Source organism: Chiloscyllium punctatum, chromosome 25, assembly GCF_047496795.1.
Source record: "Chiloscyllium punctatum isolate Juve2018m chromosome 25, sChiPun1.3, whole genome shotgun sequence".
Taxonomy (NCBI): domain Eukaryota; kingdom Metazoa; phylum Chordata; class Chondrichthyes; order Orectolobiformes; family Hemiscylliidae; genus Chiloscyllium; species Chiloscyllium punctatum.
Genome location: NC_092763.1, coordinates 50436734 through 50459844, shown reverse-complemented (window position 1 = coordinate 50459844; position 23111 = coordinate 50436734). Strand labels below are relative to the sequence as shown.

The 23111-nt window shown below is 39.1% G+C and overlaps 1 protein-coding gene across 3 annotated transcripts in view; it reads right to left on the bottom strand.

The window, feature by feature from the left end:
* The window catches only part of arhgap20b (Rho GTPase activating protein 20b), a 109090-nt gene that overhangs the window by 7693 nt on the left and 78286 nt on the right, over nt 1-23111 (bottom strand). For all 3 annotated transcript variants that reach the window (XM_072595260.1, XM_072595259.1, XM_072595261.1), the window contains exons 10-14: nt 20088-20266; nt 17311-17472; nt 15299-15408; nt 12346-12535; nt 941-1058 (exon numbers count right to left, since the gene is read on the bottom strand). In XM_072595260.1, coding sequence (XP_072451361.1) covers nt 941-1058; nt 12346-12535; nt 15299-15408; nt 17311-17472; nt 20088-20266 — 759 coding nt within the window. The remainder of the gene's footprint in view (nt 1-940; nt 1059-12345; nt 12536-15298; nt 15409-17310; nt 17473-20087; nt 20267-23111) is intronic.

Below are 23111 nucleotides of genomic sequence, written 5' to 3'. Positions count from 1 at the left end.
CTCTAGCAACAGCAGCATGACAAAGTCCAATTTCACAGCCAAGAAATTTAAAGTATATTCAAGGGAAAAGAAATGTTCAATTCCGCAACAATACAAATTACATGGAAAAGAAAAGGTTTATCTAATGTTTCTCATTATCTCAGGGTATACCAAAGCACTTTCTAACAACAATGTACCTTTTCAAGTACAATGTAGGAGAAACCCACAAACAGCAATGAAACAAGATCATCTGTTTCAATTATGTTGGTTCAAAGATAATTAAGAATCAGGACTTCTGCAATTAGTGCCAAGAGATATTTCACATACATTTGGGAGGGCAGATGGAGCCTCAGTTTAGCATTTTACTTGAAAGATGGAACTTTAGACAGTGCATAACTTTCTCAGTATTTATTAAATTGTCAGCCTGAATCATGTGTTTAAATTGCTTGAACTGTTGACTTCTTGACTCAGGAATTAGGTTTGTGCTACTGAACTTAAATCTGACACTTACTGGAAAGACACTGAGATTAAAAAAAATGTGGACTTGCTTGAGGTTAACAATCAGCCCCATACAATGAACATACATCCAAAGCAAAAAAACCTTCGGGTGATAGAAATTAATTCTTTGCCCTGATCAACCTATGCTTTCTGGTTTGCACCCAGAAATGTTGCACAATGCTTGTCAATCTTTGCCCCATTATTTCACATTGTGTAAATGATAGATAAGAATGGAGATGGGGTGGTAGGGCAAGTTTATTATCCATGAGCATTCCAATTTTAAACTGCCTCCTGACACTGAGACTTGTGACTACTTTTATTCTAAATCAGTTAACAAACTTTGTGCTGAGGTTTTTGTACTAGCATTTTACAGGTAATAAACCCAATCAACAGAAACCTGTTGACCCTTTAGAACCAGTTAATAAGTAACTTAAAAAAAACTAATAAGCAAGACACCACAAACCCAGTGAGTCCTCAGAATTTCCTCGCTGGACATCTCCTGATTCTCCAAATAGTGAATTCAGACCACTCCCAAAGATTCGGTAAGAGTTTTCAATCATGAATTGTACCAGAATGGCCACCTGAAAGAGACCACAAAATTCCAGATTCAACACATTCAACAACACAAACTTGTATAATTTCTTTAGCATAATGAAATGCACAGAGTGCAGCTGCAGAAGACGCAAGAAAGGAGTGGGAAATAAGGATTAATTTTTAGTAGGCATTGGTCACATGTGTAATTTTGAGCAAGCTATTCTAAGAAGAATGTTTTAATTATAGCATTGAGAAAACACCTGCTTTACATTTTTTATTACGATGGCTTGTTTTTTTATTAAGTAAAAATGTAACAAAGTTCATAACTATATTAAAGCATGATATAAATGATACTTTACATAACAATAGTTTTCATTTTCTCCACATCTATGGTGACTATTTGACCTGATTATATTTTTTAAAACTGGCAAGTGCTGATTTCGAAAGAACTGCAAAAAGTATCTTCACAAAATTAACCATGAGTTAGTTCAAATAACTGCTCAGCTCAAAAAGGGCTATAAAACTTTATTTAAGCAAGTAATATTTGGAGAGAGACTTTCCTGGCATAATTGGAGAGAAAAGCTATGGTAGTCCCTTGAAATTATGTGAGCTGATATCATTCTAAAAGTGGCTTTCCAGTAGGAGTTTGCCTACCCGCCAGCTTCAGACCACTTTAATTTGCAAATTTGGTTTGTGATAGAAATAGGACACCAACTATCAATTGAAGATAATTGGAATAAACTTTATTAAGTTTTACTGAGAGTAATATTAATGGTTATTTGAGGTTATTTCACTGCTCTTGTCCCCGATTTCAGCTATGCCCCCACCCACTTCTATGGCACCTCATACTCTTGATACTAGGCAATGACATTTCCAGATGGAACCAATGAAACATAAAGTGACATTAGGATATGTTAAAAACATTTTAAAAGGCATTCATTTAATTCTTCCTTCAATGTTTTTTTAAAAAGTCCTTTTCCTTCACAGCAATAAAAGTGTCAATCATTTCAACTCTTTAAAGTGTCAATAATAGGAACAGCAAGCCCTTAAAATGGATTAAAGTAAGTAAGCATTGTGCAATGAACAGTAGCGATCAGAGAGCCAGAGCTATCAATGAGGTATTGCATAACTTGGAGCTCAGGAATTTTTGTATCATCTGCAAACCTGGAGATATTACATTTAGTTCCTTTATTGCGGATATCTGGGGGTACAAGCCCACCATTTGGAAAAAGAAACATTTATTCCTAGTCTGTTTCCTGATTGCCAACCAGTTCTTTATTCATGTCAGAGCACTACTCCCAATCCCATGTGCTTTAACTGTACATACTAATAGGTTGCATGAGATGACATGTAGAGTATATGAGGGGTTGATCGCAGAGAGTTATGAGGGCTAGAAGGCCTTACTGTTTTTCATTATAACTGAGAAAGAAATCACCAAAGAAGGCCTTTTAAACAGACCACTGTAGAGACCAGCAGCTTCGCCCACTCTTTCCTGAGTCAGCTGGCACAATTATACTCATTTCCTGGCAATGGAGATCGTGTCTTTGTGGATACCTTTTCCTAAGCTGAGTACATAAAGTCAAACATTTTCCCAACTCCCAATAACTGACTTGGTGATAAACATCCATGGTTTAGTAATAAAATTATCAGCTGGACAGACTACCAATAGAATACTCCATGATGAGGTGGTGGATGATGAAATGTTCACTAAACATTTGGAAAATGTCAGGTGAGTCAGGGATTGCCTTAATAGTGGAATTGTAGGCCCTTTCTGCATTAGGCAGTTGGCCTTCATCATTTGTGTTTGCTTAGCGCCTTGTGCCTTTGAGTAACTTTATATTTCATTTGATGGAAAAATAATGAAAGTTGAAAAATGTGCTAGGATTCAGGAATCAATACTGAGAAGTTAAAAATGGATCAATTATGAAATAATGTGCTGACAATGAAACAAAAGAAAATGTTTTCCTCTTTAACTGTCAGATTCTCTTAGTTGGCAGATTCTTTGCCTACTATTGACTTGAACATATAATCCAAGCTGACAATAGGGAATGATGCATTAATGTTGCCAATGAGATAGTGTTTATACATAATTTGATTGCTGTTGTTAACTGTGACTGGACTCTAAAATTAATCTCTTGGTTCAAAGCATCTTTAATAGTCTGAGGACTCAATAAAGTGCTCCATAAATTGAAATTCATTTTTTGATTTTGATTTGGTTTAATTTATTATTGTCACACGAACCAAGATACAGTGAAAAGTATTGTTTTGTGTGCTATCCAGGCAAATCATAACTTACAAAGTATATCAGGGTAATAGAATGCGGAATATAGTGTTACAGCTACAGTGAAGGTGCAGAGAAAGACCAGCTTTAATATTTGAGAGATCCATTCAAAAGTCTGGTAGCAGCGGGGAAGAAACTGTTCTTAAATCTGTTGGTATAAGTTTTCAGATTTTTGAATCTTCTGCTGACTTTTTCATTCAGCTGTGTGAATATTCATATAAGCAAGCTAATTCAGAGATGAATTTAAATGTAATAGGCAAGACAGTTTTCTTGTTTAGCAACAGCACTTAAATGTACTGAATCAATCTTTGTACTAACCATCCAAAACCAGGTGTAACAACATCTGTTCCAAATCCTATGTAGTTTTAGATTCCTTCTATAATACAGTATAATACATGTCTACCAAACATTCGCACAATGCATGTACAAATGGGGGCACCTGTATATTTGGAGTATACAATATTAAAGTATTTCAAAATTAATTTGATCAGGTCCTGTGAAGCATTGCAAAATAAACTTTGAAATCGTCAAGGTGTTTTTTGATTCAAATTTACATTGTGTGGTATTCTTAACAAATTAATGAATACATTTACATGAGATTCCTCTGTTCCCTTATCATTTGAGACATGAACACATTTACTTTAAATCCTCAGCACCTTTATTAAAATACCAAATGTTTTCAAACATTTGTTCCAAACATCACGTTATGTCATTTTAACCCTATTTCTGGGCTCCAAAATACTTTCCAATGTCTAATCTTTTTTAACTATTGTTTGGTTAGCACCCACTAGATGAATATATCAGCTGAGCTTTATTTTAAATTTCCAGTTCGAAATTTCTGGTTGGAAGTAAAAACATTCTCTTGCTAAGAATTGCACTATTAGTGCAGCCAATGTGACCAAAAGACTAAAAATTAGTTTACTAGGAATGATCTTTGTTTACTCTTTCACGGAAAGTTAGCATCATGAGCAAAACTCAGATTTATTGCTCATCTCTAATTGTCCTTGAGAAGGTGGTGATGAATCACCTCCTCGAACCACTGAAGTCCATCTGCTGTGGGAACACCCATAGTGCAGTTAGGGAGAGATTTCCAGATTTTTCACTCGGCCACACTGAAAGAATAGCGATATATTTCCAAGTCAGGATGATGAGTGGCTTGGAGGGGATCTTTCAGGTGGTGGCTTTTCATGTACCTGCTGTCTGTTTCCTTCTAGATGGAAGTGGTTGTGTGTTGCAAGGTGCCATCCAAGAAGCCTTGGTGAATTGTCTTCGTTTGAGATTTGCAGTGAGGTGTTGAAAAATCTCTTTCACCTTCCTATCTTGGAAGCTACCTATCATAAAAAGCTGACACTGATATGAGATATACCATTAGATTCAATGTGTTACTCAGCCTGTGGTAAATTACATTTGTGAGATTTCAAAAATGGTGTTATCAGGCTTCACACTAAATTCAAAATCTATTAGTGAATATTTCTCCCAAACTTCTGAACAGCATTTTTGCTTAGCAACACTGGAACATTATCAGCAATGCCATCCATCTTGGTAGGGCAAAAGGGCAAACATGAATGTTTTCCAAGATGCAGACACGCCAAGGTTACAATAATCTCACATCAGCTGGGGTGGATGCAGTTTGTTGTAAGAATGCCTGACTCAATATTACTCAAACAAACGCTTAACTCTGAGTTACGCAAGGGAGCATATTCAAAACAGGATCAAAGGAAACATCTGGAAGGTCATCTCAAAGCACTATGAAGGTTTGCTATATCAACACTGCATCAGGGACGCTGAAGCCTGACAACAGCTATATTAATGGTCTATTATCAAAATTCATTTCAAGACCTCCCAATCAACAAAAGCAGCCTCTAAGAGCGACCATAAGAGAAATGGAAAGAGGAGAAAATTGTTTGAGCCAACGATCCACCATCAATTCTATTGGCTAACAACCAACAGATCTTCACTGTGGGAGATCTTGTAAAACTACGATAGGGTTGATGAGTCATATGCAAATCCTGCCATCCATAGTGAGGGAATGAACCCAATTAAGCAGAAACAGAGTACAACTAATACAGCCTAAAATCAGCAGCCATAAGTAATATTTAGTGCTGTAAGGAGTACAATCCTGTGAATATTGTCAGTGTTCTGTTTCCACGTTTAAATATTTATGTGAGCCTATCAGGAAGGCTGGAATATTTTCAACCAGCCAGTTATTGTAGTGATCAGGAAACACATAAAACTTTGTAGTTTGTGTCATGGCATAGATTCAAGTGTATGGGGACCAACAACCTAACAAGTGACAGGCAAATCATTAGTGTGCCTGTTCAAACCTGCACATAAAACTATGAAATGAACTGACCTTGGAAAATAGCATACAAATAACATGTTACTGTATTATCCACCTCACAACTGAGATGTATCCTGTCTTTACTTGCCGAATAGTGATCAGAACTTTAGAATACATCTGTTTTTTACATTCCTTTTGTTATTCTGGTTGAGTTTGGTTAACACACAAATATGATATTTCTAAGAATTAATGTATTTGTCTGGTGCTGCCTGCTCTCAGAGGGAACGTAGATGAATATAAGTGGTTCCAATTGCTCGCCCAATCACACCATAAATCCAATTATTTTTCTGATTCCAATTTCAAGCTATGTCTGATTTGAATTATTTTGAACTAAACTTGAATTGACAGTTGGAAACAAATCCAATTCTAATTGTGAGAAACTTTATCAGAGAATACAAATATCACATGATTAGAATCTACAACTGTTTTTATAATCAAATGGTATGAGAGTACGTTCATTGAACTATTAATGATACATATTTTGTTTTAAGCTCAATTGTGATAAATGTTTTGTCATACTTGAAGGAAAAGGCTTCCTTTCAACTAAAAGCCAAGAGTAAAATTTACTAATCAGTTTCTAATACTCCTGATTGTCCTTCTGTTTCCTCCTTCTCCATCTCTTCAAATCGTGACATGTGGAGAGACAGATTCAGAGAACAGTAAGTGTGATAAGGTTGACCATCTCCTGCCTTGCAGTCATTCCTCAAGACTGCACTCTGTGAAACTATAGAGGCTATGGTCAATATGTTACATAGGTTTAGAGCAAACAGCCTTGATGAATCCCATAACTATGATTGATTTTATATTTGGATGAGGATGATTCCCTACATTGAAACAATCATTAAGTATTTAGAGAGTGGATCTGTGGAAGAACAGCAACAGTGACAGGAGATGGAAAGCAGCTGCAGAGAGGGGGCCCAATATATGGAATACAGACAATGTGAGAGGCACAGCTACAGTGGGAGGTACAGACTGATGGCAGTGAGGGAGGCCACGTACATGGAGTGTGGAGTGTGGGGGCAAGGTTTAAACTCGACACAGAGAGGAAGGGGAAGTACACAGAGTGTGGAAAGTGTGTGTATGTGGGGGGGTGTTTTAAACCAGAACAGAGAGGAAGGTCAAGTACACAGAGTGTGGAGTGTGAGGTTTTAAACTGGACACAGAGAGGGAGGCCCACTTCAGAAGGGAGGGCCATTTCAGAGAGGGAGGCCCAGTACACAGAATATCGGAGTGTGGTTTGAGGGGGGGAGGAGAGAGGGGTGTGTTTAAACCAGACACAGAAAACCCCTTCAACCTAATTCTACTTGTCAGACTGAAAGTATGACATCACAAGAAAACAAGGACGTGATTGGTGACTCTTTCTCTTAAGTGCAAGTGAGTACTAAAAATGTTGGAGATTAGAGTCAAGAGTGTGGTGCTGGAAAAGCACAACAGGTCAGGCAGCATCCCAGGAGCAGGAAAATTGACCTTTTGGACAAACGTCCTTCCTGATGAAGGGCTTTTGCCTGAAACATCAATTTTCCTGATCCTTGGATGCTGCTTGACCTGATGTGCTTTTCCAGCACCACACTCTTGGCTCTCTCTCGGCACACCTCACTAGAGGTGTCACAAAAGTTCAAAATTTTATCAAGGTACACAAAATTCCCCAATCTACTTATTTTTTTCAGTCCCAGGATAACAGAAAATGTGGATTTGGTTTTTGTACTTAAATAGATTCTAACCACAGATATGCAACTGTGCATTACTGACATGTAATTTTACTAATGAAAATTCTAACTCCTAGTAAGAGCTATGCTCATACAGACTGACACAAACGGACAAGAAAAGCATTAGTGTTATGGTCGGAGAGGGTAAGAAAATTGGTAAAGTATTGTTTGGGGCTCAGACTGCAGGATTCGCTGAGATGATCCTTTTGCTTGGCAAGACTTTCTGTTGTTCAGATTCTTTTCATTTCTTCACAGAAGGCACAGGCAACTGGCACATTAACTACAAAATCCTTTAGTCACTAGGTAAAACAAACAGTTGACAATCGGTGCAGGAAAATAAACTGGTTTTCTTCAGGCTTTAGGTGTTTTGTAAGAAAGAAGGAGACACCACTTCTCAGCCTGGATATTTGAAGGCCTCTATCGTTCACACCCACAAGCTGTTCAGTAACCCAGCAGACAATTAGATACTTGTTGCCATCCATAGCTGGTCACATCTCCACAAGTAATTTGCCACTTATTGCCAGATGACTGCCACTTTGTTCACACCCCTGGTGCCAGTCCATCTACAAACAGTGTACGCCAGTGCTTGAACAAAGCAGCAGTGTACCACAACTTACAATGAGTTTCAGTAACTTGCTTTTAAGTAGAACAGCAATTCCTTCCACCATCCTCAGTTTTTAAAACAGCCATTTCCCCAATTCAATCCGCAATCAAAATAGCAGAAAAGTAAAGATATGTTCTTAACAATGTTCTCTTCTGATTAATCAATCAGTTAAAAACTTGACACATTACTACAGCTGAAGAATACGGTGAAGAAATTGACTTTAAATATATTTAACAACCAAATAAATCAAATAGAAATGGCCGAGCAGGTGATGTGTTGCAGGTACAGTATACGGAAGCTGGTAGACTTCTATTCCAGTGCAATAGAAGGCGAAAGTGAGGACTGCAGATACTGGAGATCAGAGTCGAGAGTGTGATGCTGGAAAAGCACAGAAGGTCAGACAGCATCCAAGGAGCAGGGGAATCAATGTTTCGGGCATAAGCCCTTCATCATGAATGAGGCTTGTGGGCTGGGGCTGAGAGATGAATGGGAGGGGGCAGAGTTCGGAGGGAGGTAGCTGATAAAGCAATAGGTGGATGAAGGTGAGGGAGAAGGTGATAGGTCAGAGGGAGGTGGTGCCAAGTTGGAGGCTCGGGACTGGGATAATCTGAGGGGTAGGGGAAATGTGGAAGGTGTTGAAATCCACATTTTTCCCATGTGGTTGCAGGGTCCCAAAGCGGAAGATGAGACATTCGTCCTCCAGGCTTTGGGTGGTAACAGTTTGGTGGTGGAGAAGGCCCAGGACCAGCATGACCTTGACGGAGTGTGAGGGCGAGTTGAAGTGTTTTGCCACGGGGCGGTGGGGTTGGTGGGTGTAGGTGTCCCAGAGATGTTTTCTGAAATGATCTGCAAGAAGGCATCCTGTCTCCCCAATGTAGAGGAGACCACACCAGGTGCAACGGAGAGGTAGGAAGGGAGATGGACAGTTAGGACAGGTCATGAGGGTGGTGCCGAGTTGGAAGGTTTGATCTGGGATAAGATGGGGGGAGGGGAAATTAGGAAACTAGTTAAATCCACATTCATGCCATGGGGTTGGAAGGTCCTGAGGTGGAAGATGAGGTGTTCTACCTCTAGGCATCAATGGTTATGGAGTGGCGATGGAGGAGGCCCAGGACTTGCATGTCCTTGGCGGAGTGGGAGGTGGAATTGAAGTGTTCGGTCACAGGGCGGTGGGGTTGATTGGTGTGGGTGCCCTGGAGATGTTCTCTGAAGTGCTCTGTGAGTATGCGTCCTGTCTTCCCAATGTAGAGGAGACTGTATCGGGAGCAACAGATACAGTAAGTGACATGTGTGGAAGTGCAGGTGAAACTTTGATCAATGTGGAAGGCTTCTTTGGGACCTTGGATGATCTGCTGCAACCTGCCCCCAACCTATCACCTTTACCCACACCCCCATCTACCTATCACACTCTCAGCTACCTAGCCTCCAACCCCACACTCCTCCCATTCATCTTGCCACCCCCTTGGCTCACAGTCTCACTTCTGATGAAGGGCTTTTGCTTGAAACGCCGACTCTCCTGCTTCCTCAGATGCTGCCTGAGCTGCTGTGCTTTTCTGGCACCACGCATTCGACACCAACGCAACAGAGGGAAACCACAGAGGAACTTAGAATGGCAAGAGGAGGATCCAGCTGTCTTGGTCCACATAAGAACCAATGACAAATGTAGGACTAGAAAAATGTTTCTACGGAATGACTGGGAGAAGCTTGATGCTAAACTAAAAAACAGAACCACAAAATAAATAAACTCTGAATTACTATCTGAGCCACATGCAAATTGAAATGGAATGAATAAGTTCGAAAAGGTAAATGTGTAGCTCAAAGTCTAGTGTAGGAGAAATGGGTTTTGATTCCTGGGGCATTGACACCAGTGCTAGTGAAGGAGGGAACTGTTCTGTTTCAATGGGCTACATATGAACCATGCTGGGCCAAGTTGCCCTGGTAATCATATAACTGGGGTTTTAGATAGGACTGTAAGTTAGTGGGGAGGTGCGAGTTTCCATTGAAGAGAAGTTTAAAAAAGAAAGGAGAGAATAGTTGTCCAGAGTAGTGAAGAGGCAAATGATAATCAAAGAGGGAGGCAATAAATATAAACTGAAGAGTGCACAAGAAATTAGAGCCAGAGTAAGTAAGTATGGAAAAAGTCAAAGCTTAAGGTGCTTTATCTGAATGTATTTAGCATTTGTAACAAGACAGATAAGTTGATGACACAAATAGAAATAAATGAATGATAGCTATTACAGAGACATGTTTGCAAGTTGACCAAGACTGGGAATTCAATATTCAAAGATATCGACTTTCCTGAAAAATAGGCAAAAAAAAGTGAAAGGCCTACACCTACCCCAATATCTTATGTTCTTATGGTTTACTGGAAAGATTTGCAAGTACAGCGACCAAAGGAATCTGAAAATAGTAGTGACAAGGGAACAGGTCTTTGAGATGTGTTGTTATCAATAGGAACTTTTTACAAAAGGCCTGGAGCTGTCTAGCTAGATGGGCATTCTGGTGAACATCTTACAAAGGTAACCATGCTATGATCATTGCACTTTCCTCAAATGGGAAGAACAACAAATCAAACATTTTACAGACTACATTGAATATTGTGCATAGAAAGAGAAAAATTAAGAATCTAACTCATTGAATAATATCAGAGTAGAGTTATACAACATGGAAACAAACTCTTTGGTTCAATTCTTCCATACCAGTCAGACATCCCACTCTGACGTGGTCCCATTTGCCAGCATTTGGCCCACATTCCTCAACCCTTTCTACTCATATACCCATCCAGATATTAGATATTGTAATTGTACCCGCCTCTACCACATCCTCTAGCAGCTCATTCTATTCACACACCACCCTCTGCCTGAAAAGTTAGTCATCAGGTTCTTTTTAAGTCTTTCCCTTCTCACCTTAAACATTTTGGGCAGGCAAACCAGGGCAAGACTTAGACTATTAATGGAAGGGCCTCGGGAGTGTTTCCAAACAAAGAGACAAAAGGGTGCAAGTTCATAATTCCTTGAAAGTCTTAGGCAGACAGGATGCTGAAGAAGGCATTTGGCATGCTTGCCTTCATTGGTCATAACATTGACAATAGGAGTTGGGGTGTCATATTGCAGCTGTACAGGACATTGGTGAGGCTACTTTTAGAATGCTGCATACAATTTTGGTCGCCTTTCTATAGAAAGGTTGTTGCTAAACTTGAGAGGGTGCAGAAAAGATTTGCAAGGATGTTCCTGGGGCTGAAGGGAATTAGATATAGCGAGAGGCTTAATAAGGCTGGGGCTTTTTTCCCTGGTGCATTGGAGGTTGAGTGGTGACATTATTGAGGTTTATAAAATCAGGATGGGCTTAGATACACTGAATGGCCAAAGTCTTTTTCCTCGGATGGGGGAGTCCAAAACTAGAGGCCATTAGTTTAAGCTGACAGGCGAAAGATTTAAAAAGCTCCTGACGGCTAACTTTTTCACGCAGAAGGTGATGCATGTAAGGAGTGAGCTACCAGAGGGTGTGGTGGAGGCAAGTACAATTACAACATTTAAAAACCAGCTGGATGGATGCATGAGTAGAAAGAGTTTAGAAAGATGTGGGCCAAATGCTGGCAAATGGGACTAGGTCAGATTGGAATGTCTAGTCAGCGCGAACGCATTAGACTGAAGGGTCTGTTTCTGTGGTATGACTCTATGACTCTCTAACTCCTGATGCTCTGCTGCAGCGTATCCTGTAGAGGATGCACACTACAGGCAATGGCTGAACATGTAACTATAACATTCACATCATACAAGTGCCAGGCAGTGACCATCTCCATCAAGAGATAATATAATTATCAACCCTTGACATTTCCAGCTGCTGTCTTTCAATGAATTGGGGAGTATTCCTTCACATTCCTGATTATGCTTTGTATGAGATAAAAAGACATTGTGAAGTCAGGAGGTATGTCAATCATTTCAGAATACCCAGCATCTGGATAATTATTCCAATAACATAGCCACTATACTGCTATACCCAATATGTAAAATGATAATTGCTATTGGCTAAATAATGTGAGTCATTGCATTTTGAAGCAATTCATGATGGTATGCACTGTACTTTATTTAGGGGACATTATGAGGTGATAGAAACATACAATGGTTTAATCTAACATTCCTCTAAAGAAACCATAGACGTTGTTGCATAACTGTGACAGTTAAAGAACTGAGAGGATGAAAACAAGTTTTAGTAGAGGGTGGAGATAATGGACAGCGTCTTTCCACAACACCATTACAGCATAAGATGAGTGTTAAACATGTGGCATTCACCTAGCGGATCAATTTTGGCTGATTCTAATTCAGGATGAAGAACAAAAAGAAGCACCAATAACAATTATAGTTACATTTTCTAGAGAAATCGGCCAAAATCAATAGGTTACCTTTCTTGTGCACTTGCTCTCTTCCTCCGGGCCCAGAGGACTAGGAAGCCACAGCATGTTTGGAGCTATACAAAGAGCCAAGTTGAATGCAGTCATCTGGTTTTCTTCAGAATTTTTCTCAATGTGATGCAGTACAGCGAACAAATGTCGGAGAAGAAGGACATTTGCTTCAGGAAGCTCCTCTACCAGACTGCAATATATTAGAAACATATCTGTAATTTTGACATTTTGCCTTAAAACCCAGAATCCTGGCACAATAATGACAATTAACTAAAAATCATCATGGACTAAAGATGATATAGATTTTCTAATCCAATGACAAATGTTTCAAGTAACACTTAATTAAAAAACTGTCTTTTCATGGTTAAATTGACAAATCTATTGAGTTATACAGACTAGAGAACTCCTGGTTTAAATCCAACTTTGTGCTGGTGATTTCAGGCAGAGTAATAGTTGTTGATTTGAAGTTGGCTTCAATGTTATTTGGCTAGGAAACAGATATTCAATCAAGAATCTAGTTCCAGCTGCTGTCATGTCACTGCTGCTGTTAAATAAATGTGCGTGAATGTTTGAGCAAGGTAGGAATTTTCTCCCTTCTTTCTTGAAAACATTGGCTTCTGCTAGAGTATGATATTGACAGACTTCTAGCAGATCACCCAAAGAGCCATTCATCATTCTAAACAATGAATACAGGGAAGTTGTAGAAAGGAGGTATTCAATCACTGTTCTGAGATACAGTTCGACAGATAGTTAAAGGGAAAAATTTTAGTGAAGACAAATATAGGTCCCTTACAGTCAGAAACACTTGAAGTTATAATGGGGAATATAAAATGGCTGACCAACTAAGTAGATACTTTCGTGTTCAAAAAGGAGGACACAAACAAAATATCAGAAATATTGGGGAACACAGGGTTTAGTGTGAGTGAGGAACTGAAGAAAATCAGTATTAGTATAGGAATGGTGTCAGGGAAATTGATGAGATTGAAGGCAAGTAAATCCCCAGAGCCTTTATATCCCAGAGCAGTTAAGGAAGTGGCCCAAGAAATATTGGTTGCATTGGTGGTCATCTCCCAAGATTCTATAGACTCTTGCACAGTTCTCACAGACTGAAGGATAGCTGATGTAACCTTGTATTTATAAAGGGAGGCAAAGAGATAATCAGGAGTTAAAGACAGGTCAGCCTGACGTCAGCAGTGGGGAAAGTGCTCGAGTTCACTGTAAAAGATTTAGTAATAGAGCACCTTGTAAGCAGTGACAGGATCAGACAGAGTCAGCATGGGTCTATGAAACACAAATCACACTTGTCAAAACTACTGAAATTATTTGAAGGTCTAACTCATAGAGTTGACATAAAACCTATGACATGGTTTATTTGGAATTGCAGAATGCTTTTGACGAAGTCCCTAATAAGAAATTAACATGTAAAATTAAACCACATGGGAGTGGGGCATTGAAAGAGATAGAAAATTGGTTTTCAGACAAAGAGTATAAATAAACAGGCCTTTTTAAGAATGGCAGGCAACGACTATTGCAGGGATCATGCTGGGTCTCCAGCTGTTTATTATATGTACTAAAGATTTAGATGAGGGAACTAAATACAATATTTCCAAATTTGCAAATGATGCAAAGCTGGGTGGGAGGGTGAGCTTTGCGGAGGATGGAGAGCGGTTTCCATGATTTGGATAAGCTAGGTGAACAGGGCATTGCATGGCACATACAATATAATGTTTATAAATGTGATATTATCCACTCTGGGAACAAAAATAAGAAAATGCATTATCTGAATTGCTATTCATTGAGAGAGTGGAATTGCGATAAGATTAGATTAGATTACCTACAGTGTGGAAACAGGCCCTTCAACCCAACCAGTCCACATCAGCCCTCCGAAGAGTAACCCACCCAGACCCATTTCCCTCTGACTAATGCACCTAACAGTATGGGCAACTTAACATGGCCAATTCACCTGACCTGCACATCTTTGGACTGTGGGAGGAAACCCACGCAGACACAGGGAGACATACAAACTCCACACAGACAGTTACCCGAGGCTGGAATCAAACCTGGGACCCTAATGCTGTGAGGCAGCAGTGCTAACCACTGAGCCACGATACCACCAATAAGATCTAGGTGTCCTTGTACACCAGTCACTGAAGACAAGAATGGAGATGCATCAGGCAGTCAGGAAAGCAAATGGTATGTGAGATGATTTGAGCACAAGAACAGGGATGTCTTGCTATAATTATACAGAGCCTTGCTGAGATCACACATGGAATGTTGTACATAGTTTTGGTCTTCAACATTCTGATTGACATATAAAGAGAGTTTGAATTGGTGAGGATTATATTCACTGGAGTTCAGAAGACTGAAGGGGGAATCTCACAGAGACCTATAAAATTGCAACAGGACTAGCCCAGGGTAGATGCAAGAAGGATGGTCCTGATAATGGGGCAGTCCAGAACTCAGGGTCGCAGTCTAAGGATATGAGGTAGACTAGGACTGAGAGGAGGAGAAATTTCTTCATCCAGAGAGTGGTGAGCCTGTGAATTTATTACTATGGAAAGGAGTCAAGGGGCCAAAATATTGTATGAATTCAAGAAGGTGTTTGATAGAGCACTTAGTGCTGAAGGGATCAAGGGATACGACAGCAATGCGGGAACAGGCAATTGAGTTGGATGATCAGTCATGCTCATAATGAATGGCGAAGCATGTTCAATGGGCCAAATGATCTACCACTGCTCCTGTTTACTATGTTTCAATTATTCTAAGTGCTAGTCAGTAGCAGGAATCTTAGATCACTTTCTTTTCCTAATCCAACAATCCTGAGGCCAATTACGATTCCTAGGTGATATCCTTCCTGAGCTCAGTTATTCTAGCTCAAAATAGCTCAGCACAAACAAAGAAATAGATAAAACACTTATATACTTATTAAATTGTCAAGAAATGTTCCGCTCACTTCTTCATGGACTGTATTTTTTCCTCTTCATTCTCATTTTCTATTCCTTGCATCCATTTCTCGTACAGTTCAGATGACAGAACACTGCCAGGAATGTTACGTAGAAAGTCCTACACAAGAATAGTCACATTGTGATTGACTTCTTTTTAGTTTAGCCACACTTATGAATTAATGTTTTATTCCAGTAACTCTGACATGGTGATGTAAATATTAACAAAAAAAAGAATTAAGTGAACAATGAAAGGAAAAAAAATCCAGATTGGTACACAAGATGATTCCCATTACAAGCAGCCAAGAACCTCTCTGCAATTCACAGCTTCCCAATATGGGGATTGGCACCCATGTGAGGTCATAAACTGAAATTTTGGGGTTCTAAGTTCTGAGCCAGCAATAGCTGCCACAGGGCTTTAACTGAGTCGTAACAGTTGTTGTCCCACTTTAACAGTTTCCTTCCCTCCCCATGTCAGCGAACCCCAATAACTCTCACTGAAGAGTTATCACTTTTTTCAAGCCTTGAATGGGGTCACAGTGGGAAAACATTTGGGAAGCACTGCTGTAATTCATTACCTTTATATGTATCCCATTACAGAACAACCTCGATTATCTGAACGAGACAGGCAGGGGATATTTTGTTCGGATAACGGATTGTTTGAATAATGGATAGTGTTTTTATGGGACCTTGAGATCCTGATTTAGTATGCAAGGGAGTCATGTTAGATACAATAATTCCAGCGAGTAAATTTACGTACTGTTACTTGACACATATCAGATCATCGGATAATTGATGTTTGGATAATCAAAGCTGTTCTGTACATAAGTTTTTCTTGGGTCTTGTTTTTGGAGTAGATATTCTGAGGTTTCACTGGTGATACTTCGAAAGCCTTGCACTGGGCAAGATCTCATGAAATTTACTCATACATTTTTAAAAGTCTGTTTTTAATTCTCCCTTTTCATATACTTTGTTACTGATGGTAATAAAAATAGATTGATGTCCCTAAGCAGAATCATTAAGATTTATCATTTATTACTGATGTACTATTAGTTTTGGTTACCACAAGGAAAACAGGAGTGTGCTGCTATTTATGATAATTGTTCATAGTGGCTATTGATTAAACATATTACATGAATATAAATAACTGAGTCACATAGTGCACCAAGTGAAACGGCTATCTCATTAATCTCTCATTGCTGCCTATAGGATTTTGCTGTGTGCAAAATGCTTGATGCATTTTCTGAGATAACAACAAACTCTGCATCTAGGCAAGCCTCATTCCCCTATGATTCTGCTGTCAGTGAGTTAAAGGCTACTTGTTTGCAGAAGTCTCTGTGGCAAGGTCTGGCAACAGAAGAGGAGGTTATAGTCTTTGAAAATAAATTTGTAAGACAGACACTGATTACAGTGAAATTTATATTTTTGGACTGGTTCCTGGAAAATTTGAGATTTAATATGCAAGGGAGTCATGTTAGATACAATAATTCCAGCAAGTAAATTTACGTACTGTTACTTGACACATATCAGATTTATTTTGTTTAAGGGATGTTAATGACGCTGAGAGTGAGCTCACACCTTAGAGGCACCTAGTGGAGAGCGCATACCACTACATTTAACTGCTGACAGTAAATTTCAATGGGAAATGTAGACAGAAAAGCATGACAAAAATCATAACCATAGGAATTAGTGATCGTGGAAATCCCCTGTACACCATCTAGATATTTGCTTTAAGAGCTACTGTGACAAAATAGTTGAATACTTGAAAAAAATTGGCATAATTTTAGCAATCTAGTTTCAAAGGAATTTCTTTCCTTTGAAATTGGATATTAAAGGGTAAGGCTCCAGATTGGAAATACGAATTGTAAGTTTTATATTTATGGAAGGATGACACCGCAGTTGGCAACATTCTATCATATTCAGTCTGGTCCATTCATTCCTTGTGCCTTTCTCTGTTTAATCAATAGTGACATGTGTAAGATCTAACCTAACAATTGAACAGAGATGTTACATAAACTCATACCGTGATGACAGCAGCTGCCACAAAGACAGACTCTTTGTCCATTTGCACCTCATTTCCAGAATTTAATTTCTCCTTGAGTTCCTTGCAAATCTTGGCATTAGCTGAGCGCCTAAAAATTCCTTTGGTGGAGGGCCCTTCATGATATAATAGGACAAGCATATCCTGTAGAGAAATAGCATCGAGTTCATGGAAGACATCATCAGAAATTTGCTTCATATTTGAAGTAGTGTTTCTTTCACAGCTAGCGAAGATGTAAATTAACAAGTTTTTTTTCCAGAAATTTGTTTTGTATGTGTGTAAAACTTTGAAAGTGTAAGGATTGACCTTAATTGTGCAGCAAGGTGGCTCAGTGGTTGGCACTGCAGCCTCACAGTGCCAGTGACCTGAGTTTGAATCCAAACTTGTGCGACTGTCTGTGTGGAGTTTGCACATTCTTTCTGTGTCTGCATGGGTTTCCTCCGGGTGGTCTGATTTTCTCCCACAATCCAAAGATGTGCAGGTTAGGCCATGTTAAATTGCTCATAGTGTTCAGGGATGTGTAGGTTAGTTGCAAGAGGCAGGGGTAAATTTAGAGTAATGGGGAATGGATCTCGGTGGGATACCTTTTAGAAGGTTAGTGTGGACTTGCTGGGCTAAAGGGCCTATTTCCACACTGTCGGGATTCTATGAATTCTAAGCCTAATTTCTACCATAAGCAAAGAGGCACACCTATCTCTAATCTTCATGAAGACACTAAGTTTAATACAGCCTTTAACCTGAATTGTAAACTAAACCAATTAAACTACTATCAGGCAATAGTTTGATCTTGACTAGTGTATTTGGCTGGGTTTTCATCCTTGAGGCAGATAGTGGAAGTTAGGAAAATCCTGATTCCGTATCCATTGTCTCAGGGAAACATGGGTCTACAGACATAATTGTCACTGTGAAGGGGTACAGGTATGAGCTGCAGTGGCCAGCCAGTCCTAGGTCAGTTTTTAGGTGACTACTCTGGTGGCAGGGAGTAGAGGCAGGCTGTTTAAAAGGCCTACCTTGTGGTTGTGGGACTTTGTCACAGTGACAATAAAATCAGCAAAGCCAGCTTGTCCTCAGCTCTCATATCCCACACACTCACCATGCCATATCCATACCACCGCATGTCTCTGTACCTTCCTGCTACTGCTCTTTATACTCCTATGCTCCCTACTAAACTTCATGGCCCTTTCTACTCTCCAGGCCTTGCTATGGCATAAATGATGTCTGTAATAACTATAGGATATATTTTTAATAAAAGACCTTTAAGAAATCATCCATTCCTAAATTTTGTCTTTCTTAAAAAAATTCACAGTGAGTCAATAAGAATGCCCATCATTCAGTTTTCTAAAGTATTAATAGTTGAACCCGTGAGCATTTGGAACTACTTTATCTTCTGCAAATAAACATTGCGCAATGGATAGGATAAATAGACAAGGTCTTTTCCCTGGGGTGGGGGAGTCCAGAACTAGAGGCTATAGTTATAGGGTGAGAGGGCAAAGATATAAAAGGGACCTAAGGGGCAACGTTTTCACATAAAGCATGGTGCGTGTGTGGAATGAGCTGCCAGAGGAAGTGGTGGAGGCTGGTACAATTGCAACATTTAAAAGGCATCCAGATGGGTATATGAATAGGAAGGGTTTAGAGGGATATGGGCCGGGTGCTGGCAAGTGGGACTAGATTAGGTTGGAATATCTGGTCTGTTTCCATGCTATACGTCTCTATGACTCTGACAGCACAGAATACGGAGTCGGAGATGTCAATCAAGAGATGATTTTCCTGTGGCTCAGCTTTTTCAACTCTCTAATGGATGTCTGAGCTCTCAGCCACGCCTTACTATGCATTCTTGGCTAAGAGATCAGAGCTATTTGAGTGTTAAAACAGCTGAGCAGAAGGAAAACAAACCTGTTTGATTGACAGTCTGACCTCTGATCAATGTTATCAGTTACGTAAAGTTTATTAATGCATGTAAAATGGTTTCCAGTGCTTGCAGATTTGGCTATTGATATCTTAAAAGGCCTAGAAGATTGACAGGTTTATAAGCCTGTAGCCTTTTTTAAGAAAGTGGAAAGTTACTAATTAATGACAATTTCTTAAAAAGTGTTTTATTACATACTCTTATCACTGCAAGGTTTAGTGGTACAATGAAATAGGTTAATAGTTATGGGTGGACAATTGGATGATGTGTGGGGCCATAAGGCTGGGTGGTGGAACATAAGTGGATGGAGTATCTTTCAAAACTTTCCCTCACCCAGACTATGGTCATTGACACTTCTGAGGTGCAACGAAGCACAAGTTTTTTAAAAGCTAGCTTAGTCCCATGAAAGTTGTAGAGAACTAGGAGATACATATGCCCCTTATGGAGCTGGCCAGATTAGGAGTACAATGTGCGGCCTTATGACCTGAACCACCTCACACCCACAACTCGCGTTGGTGAAAATTGGAAATCTCAGGAATGGGTCAGGAATCAAGTCCTAATTACTATTTTCACACTGTGCCCTCCCAACTTCATGAAAATCCAGACTGTTAACATAGAACCTGAACTTGGAGCTATAACCTGAATACATGCTGAAACATTTTACTGTAGCAGCAAGTAGTAACAAAGAAAGGGAAGAATTCAAAGGAAGTACAGAAAAGAAAAAAAAGGAAAAAAAAAAGAAAAAAAATTGTAATGCCTTTCATAGCCACAGGATATTTCAAAGCACTTCACAGCTAATGGATTGTTCTTAGTCAGTGGTCAATGGTCAGCTTCTTACCATACTTCTTACCATAATTGGCTTAGGAAGGGTACCATTCTTACAGATGGATGGTAGGGACAGACCAAAAAGTTTCCTTGGTGTGACTGGAGAGTCCAAAATAAGACTGCTATCTGACTGGTTGCTGGAGCTTCGGCGCAGAGCCCAGTCTATCAATGACTTCTTCTTTTTAAGTGGTTTTGGAGTTGATTCTGGAACAAAAAAAGGAAGTAAAAATGGGGTTATCATGACTCAAGTGTCCATCTATGCTTTAAAATGCTGATCAGTTAAATGTGACAGGAGAAAAGTAGGAAGGAGAAAAGAAGATTACATCAAGTTCATCTTTGTCTCATCATTTATTGTTCAAATTTTACTAAGTAACCGATTCCTTGATTCATTTATTTGCTTCTCATGAAATGTATTATGTAAGGTGTGAGAGAAGGTTTAGATGGCATAATGGGTTAAATATCAAACCATCACTTTTGGGAAACAAAAGCAGAAATTCCTAGAAGAACTCAGTAGGTCTGAAGTTCAGAAGAAAGATCACTGGACCTGAAATGTTAACTCTACTTTCTCTCCATCTCCAAAGATGGTGCCAGACCTATTAAGTTTTTCCAGCAATGTCTGTTTTTGTTTCTCATTTCCAGCATTTGATTTTGTTTTGGGACCTGACAGTAAACCAGTCCAGGGTTTTTTGTGTTCTGTCCCTGCTGGCTGCCATATTTATACATGAGACATTGATGTAAAACAGTAATCTGGCTTAGAGAGATATCAGGAAAGCTAGTGCAGGAAGTGCAGAAATATTTCAATGAATAAGGTATATTGTTCTGAAACAGGAATAGACCGAAACATGGACCTGAGAGTGCTTAGTGCTTATAGAAGTGCCCAAAACAATGGGCTCCCATTTCTTAGCACAGATATTCATGAACTTGATGAGAACAAAAGAAAAGGAGCACACTGGGGGGATTAATTCTGCAGGAACGTTTCCACTTAAAAGCTAGGTCAACACTGGAAAAATGGCATTAATTCCATTCCACCAAGGTTCATAAAATGTGTGAGAAACTCTGGCAGAGATTCAACCTCAATATTTTGAATGATAATTCTAATACAATAATCAATTCTTATTTTTAAATATTATGTTTTCCAGTAAATGCCAATAAAATCATTTGTTGTTTTGAGCTCAAATTTAGGAGCTAGGGAACTATAAATCATGCTATGGCTGCAGTAATCATTAACTCCAAGCAGTACTGGTTCCTGCATCAGGCTGAGCATCCAGCAGCTAAAGTATTCCCTTTTTACCACATACAACATACTGCGATTCAAAACTCTCCAGCAACACTGATTTCAGAAGCAGTAAGAACCATAGATTCATTTTGGGAAATATGTTTGCAACAAAAGCTGCTCTGGAACCACACACAGGAACAGTTTGCATGTCTTGACATGACATGACATGAAGTTTGACCACATCATAGAAAGCTGCAAAGGATTCTCAAGAACACCAGGGGAGCACTTTAATTGAAAGTGTTCCAATTGTTAAATAATCCCTTCACCCGGAAGAACAGGAAAGAAACGATTTACAGTTTTTGTTCTGAGATTAAAATAGCAAACTTGTCTCATAGGACTTCTTAATTACATAATTATGTGATTGTTTTACTTGACTTTCAGTGTAGTTGTGACTTCTACTCTAAGACTTGACAGAATAGATTGTTCCAGATTTGATTCTCTGATCTATACAACTGAGATGAGGTAGAGATTATAGTGCATACAACTGATCTTTGGACAAGGATGGGAAATCTGCTAAATTTTGGTAGACTTAAATACTTTTCGAAGTGAAAGCACCAACATTTGAATACAATGTAAAATTCCATGAATATGACATTTGCTAAATTGGAATAAGAATTGAAAGAAGTAAACAATTTATCACTCATTAAATCTATATTTGCTGGAATGCTCATCCTGTTTGTGCTCATTAGTAATGCTTCACAATATTTTGTTGGAAAATGCTTGATAGTGGTAAAAGTAGATTATCATTTTTTAGTTTTGGTTATCTGATTTTAATACCTAGGACCTTTCAAGTAAAATGGTTTTAAAAAAATACTGAAGTAGGATGGCTGCAGTGGTCATCTGACCATTTAGAGCTAAGCTCTTGAAACCATCAAGAAACCAGATCCAGTCTGTCTTGAAATTAACATGTAGTCAAAACTACTGACACTGGTAATTCAGTTCTGTATCTCTTGTTTGATTTATACCTTTCTGTAGTTTTCCCATATTGGGATCAAATTTACCTGCAGATCCTCCAGCTAGAGAAAAACAATGAATATACAAAGGAATATACAAAGGCAGTGTACTTCAGGCAACAGCTCTTAGGCAACACAGAAAGAAGCATGATGGTTTTGTAACAGCAGAACTGGAAGGTTAGATCTCTCATTCCCTGTTTCTCTCAATCTCTTGAAAAGCAATATCCACCGATTAAGCAAATTGGAGTAATATCCATTCATTGGGCTCTCTAGAACAGCACTTTTCTAAACTTTTTCCCAAAGTGATTCTATTTTGAGATTTGAAAATTGTTGCAGCTCCATGATGAGAACTGTGACAGTTAGAGTATGAGCATGGCTGTGATAACTTAGCTGGAGACCCACAGTAGCAATTATTGCCTCAGAGCTCACATCCCTCCACTTGGGGCCCTGACACCCACTTCAAGAATCCCTGTTCTAGGGAATGTATAAATTTCACCATTGCTGATGACAAAAGATATCAACAGAACAATTGCATTCTCTGGTTAAAACCTAACATCTCAAGGACTCTAATGAAATTTTCAATTGGTAATTCTTAATCTTCCTTTTTGTATTTAGCACTCCTCGCTTTTTTAAACATTATATTTATGTTTATGCATGTGTTTAATGTGATAAAGAACAATGAACAGAACAGCACAGGAACAGGCTCTTTGGCCCACCAAGACTACGCTGACATATGATGTTTTTTAAAACTAAAAACCTTTCTCCTGTACATGGTCTGTATCCCTTTATTTCCTATCTATTCGCATATCTGTCAAAGTGC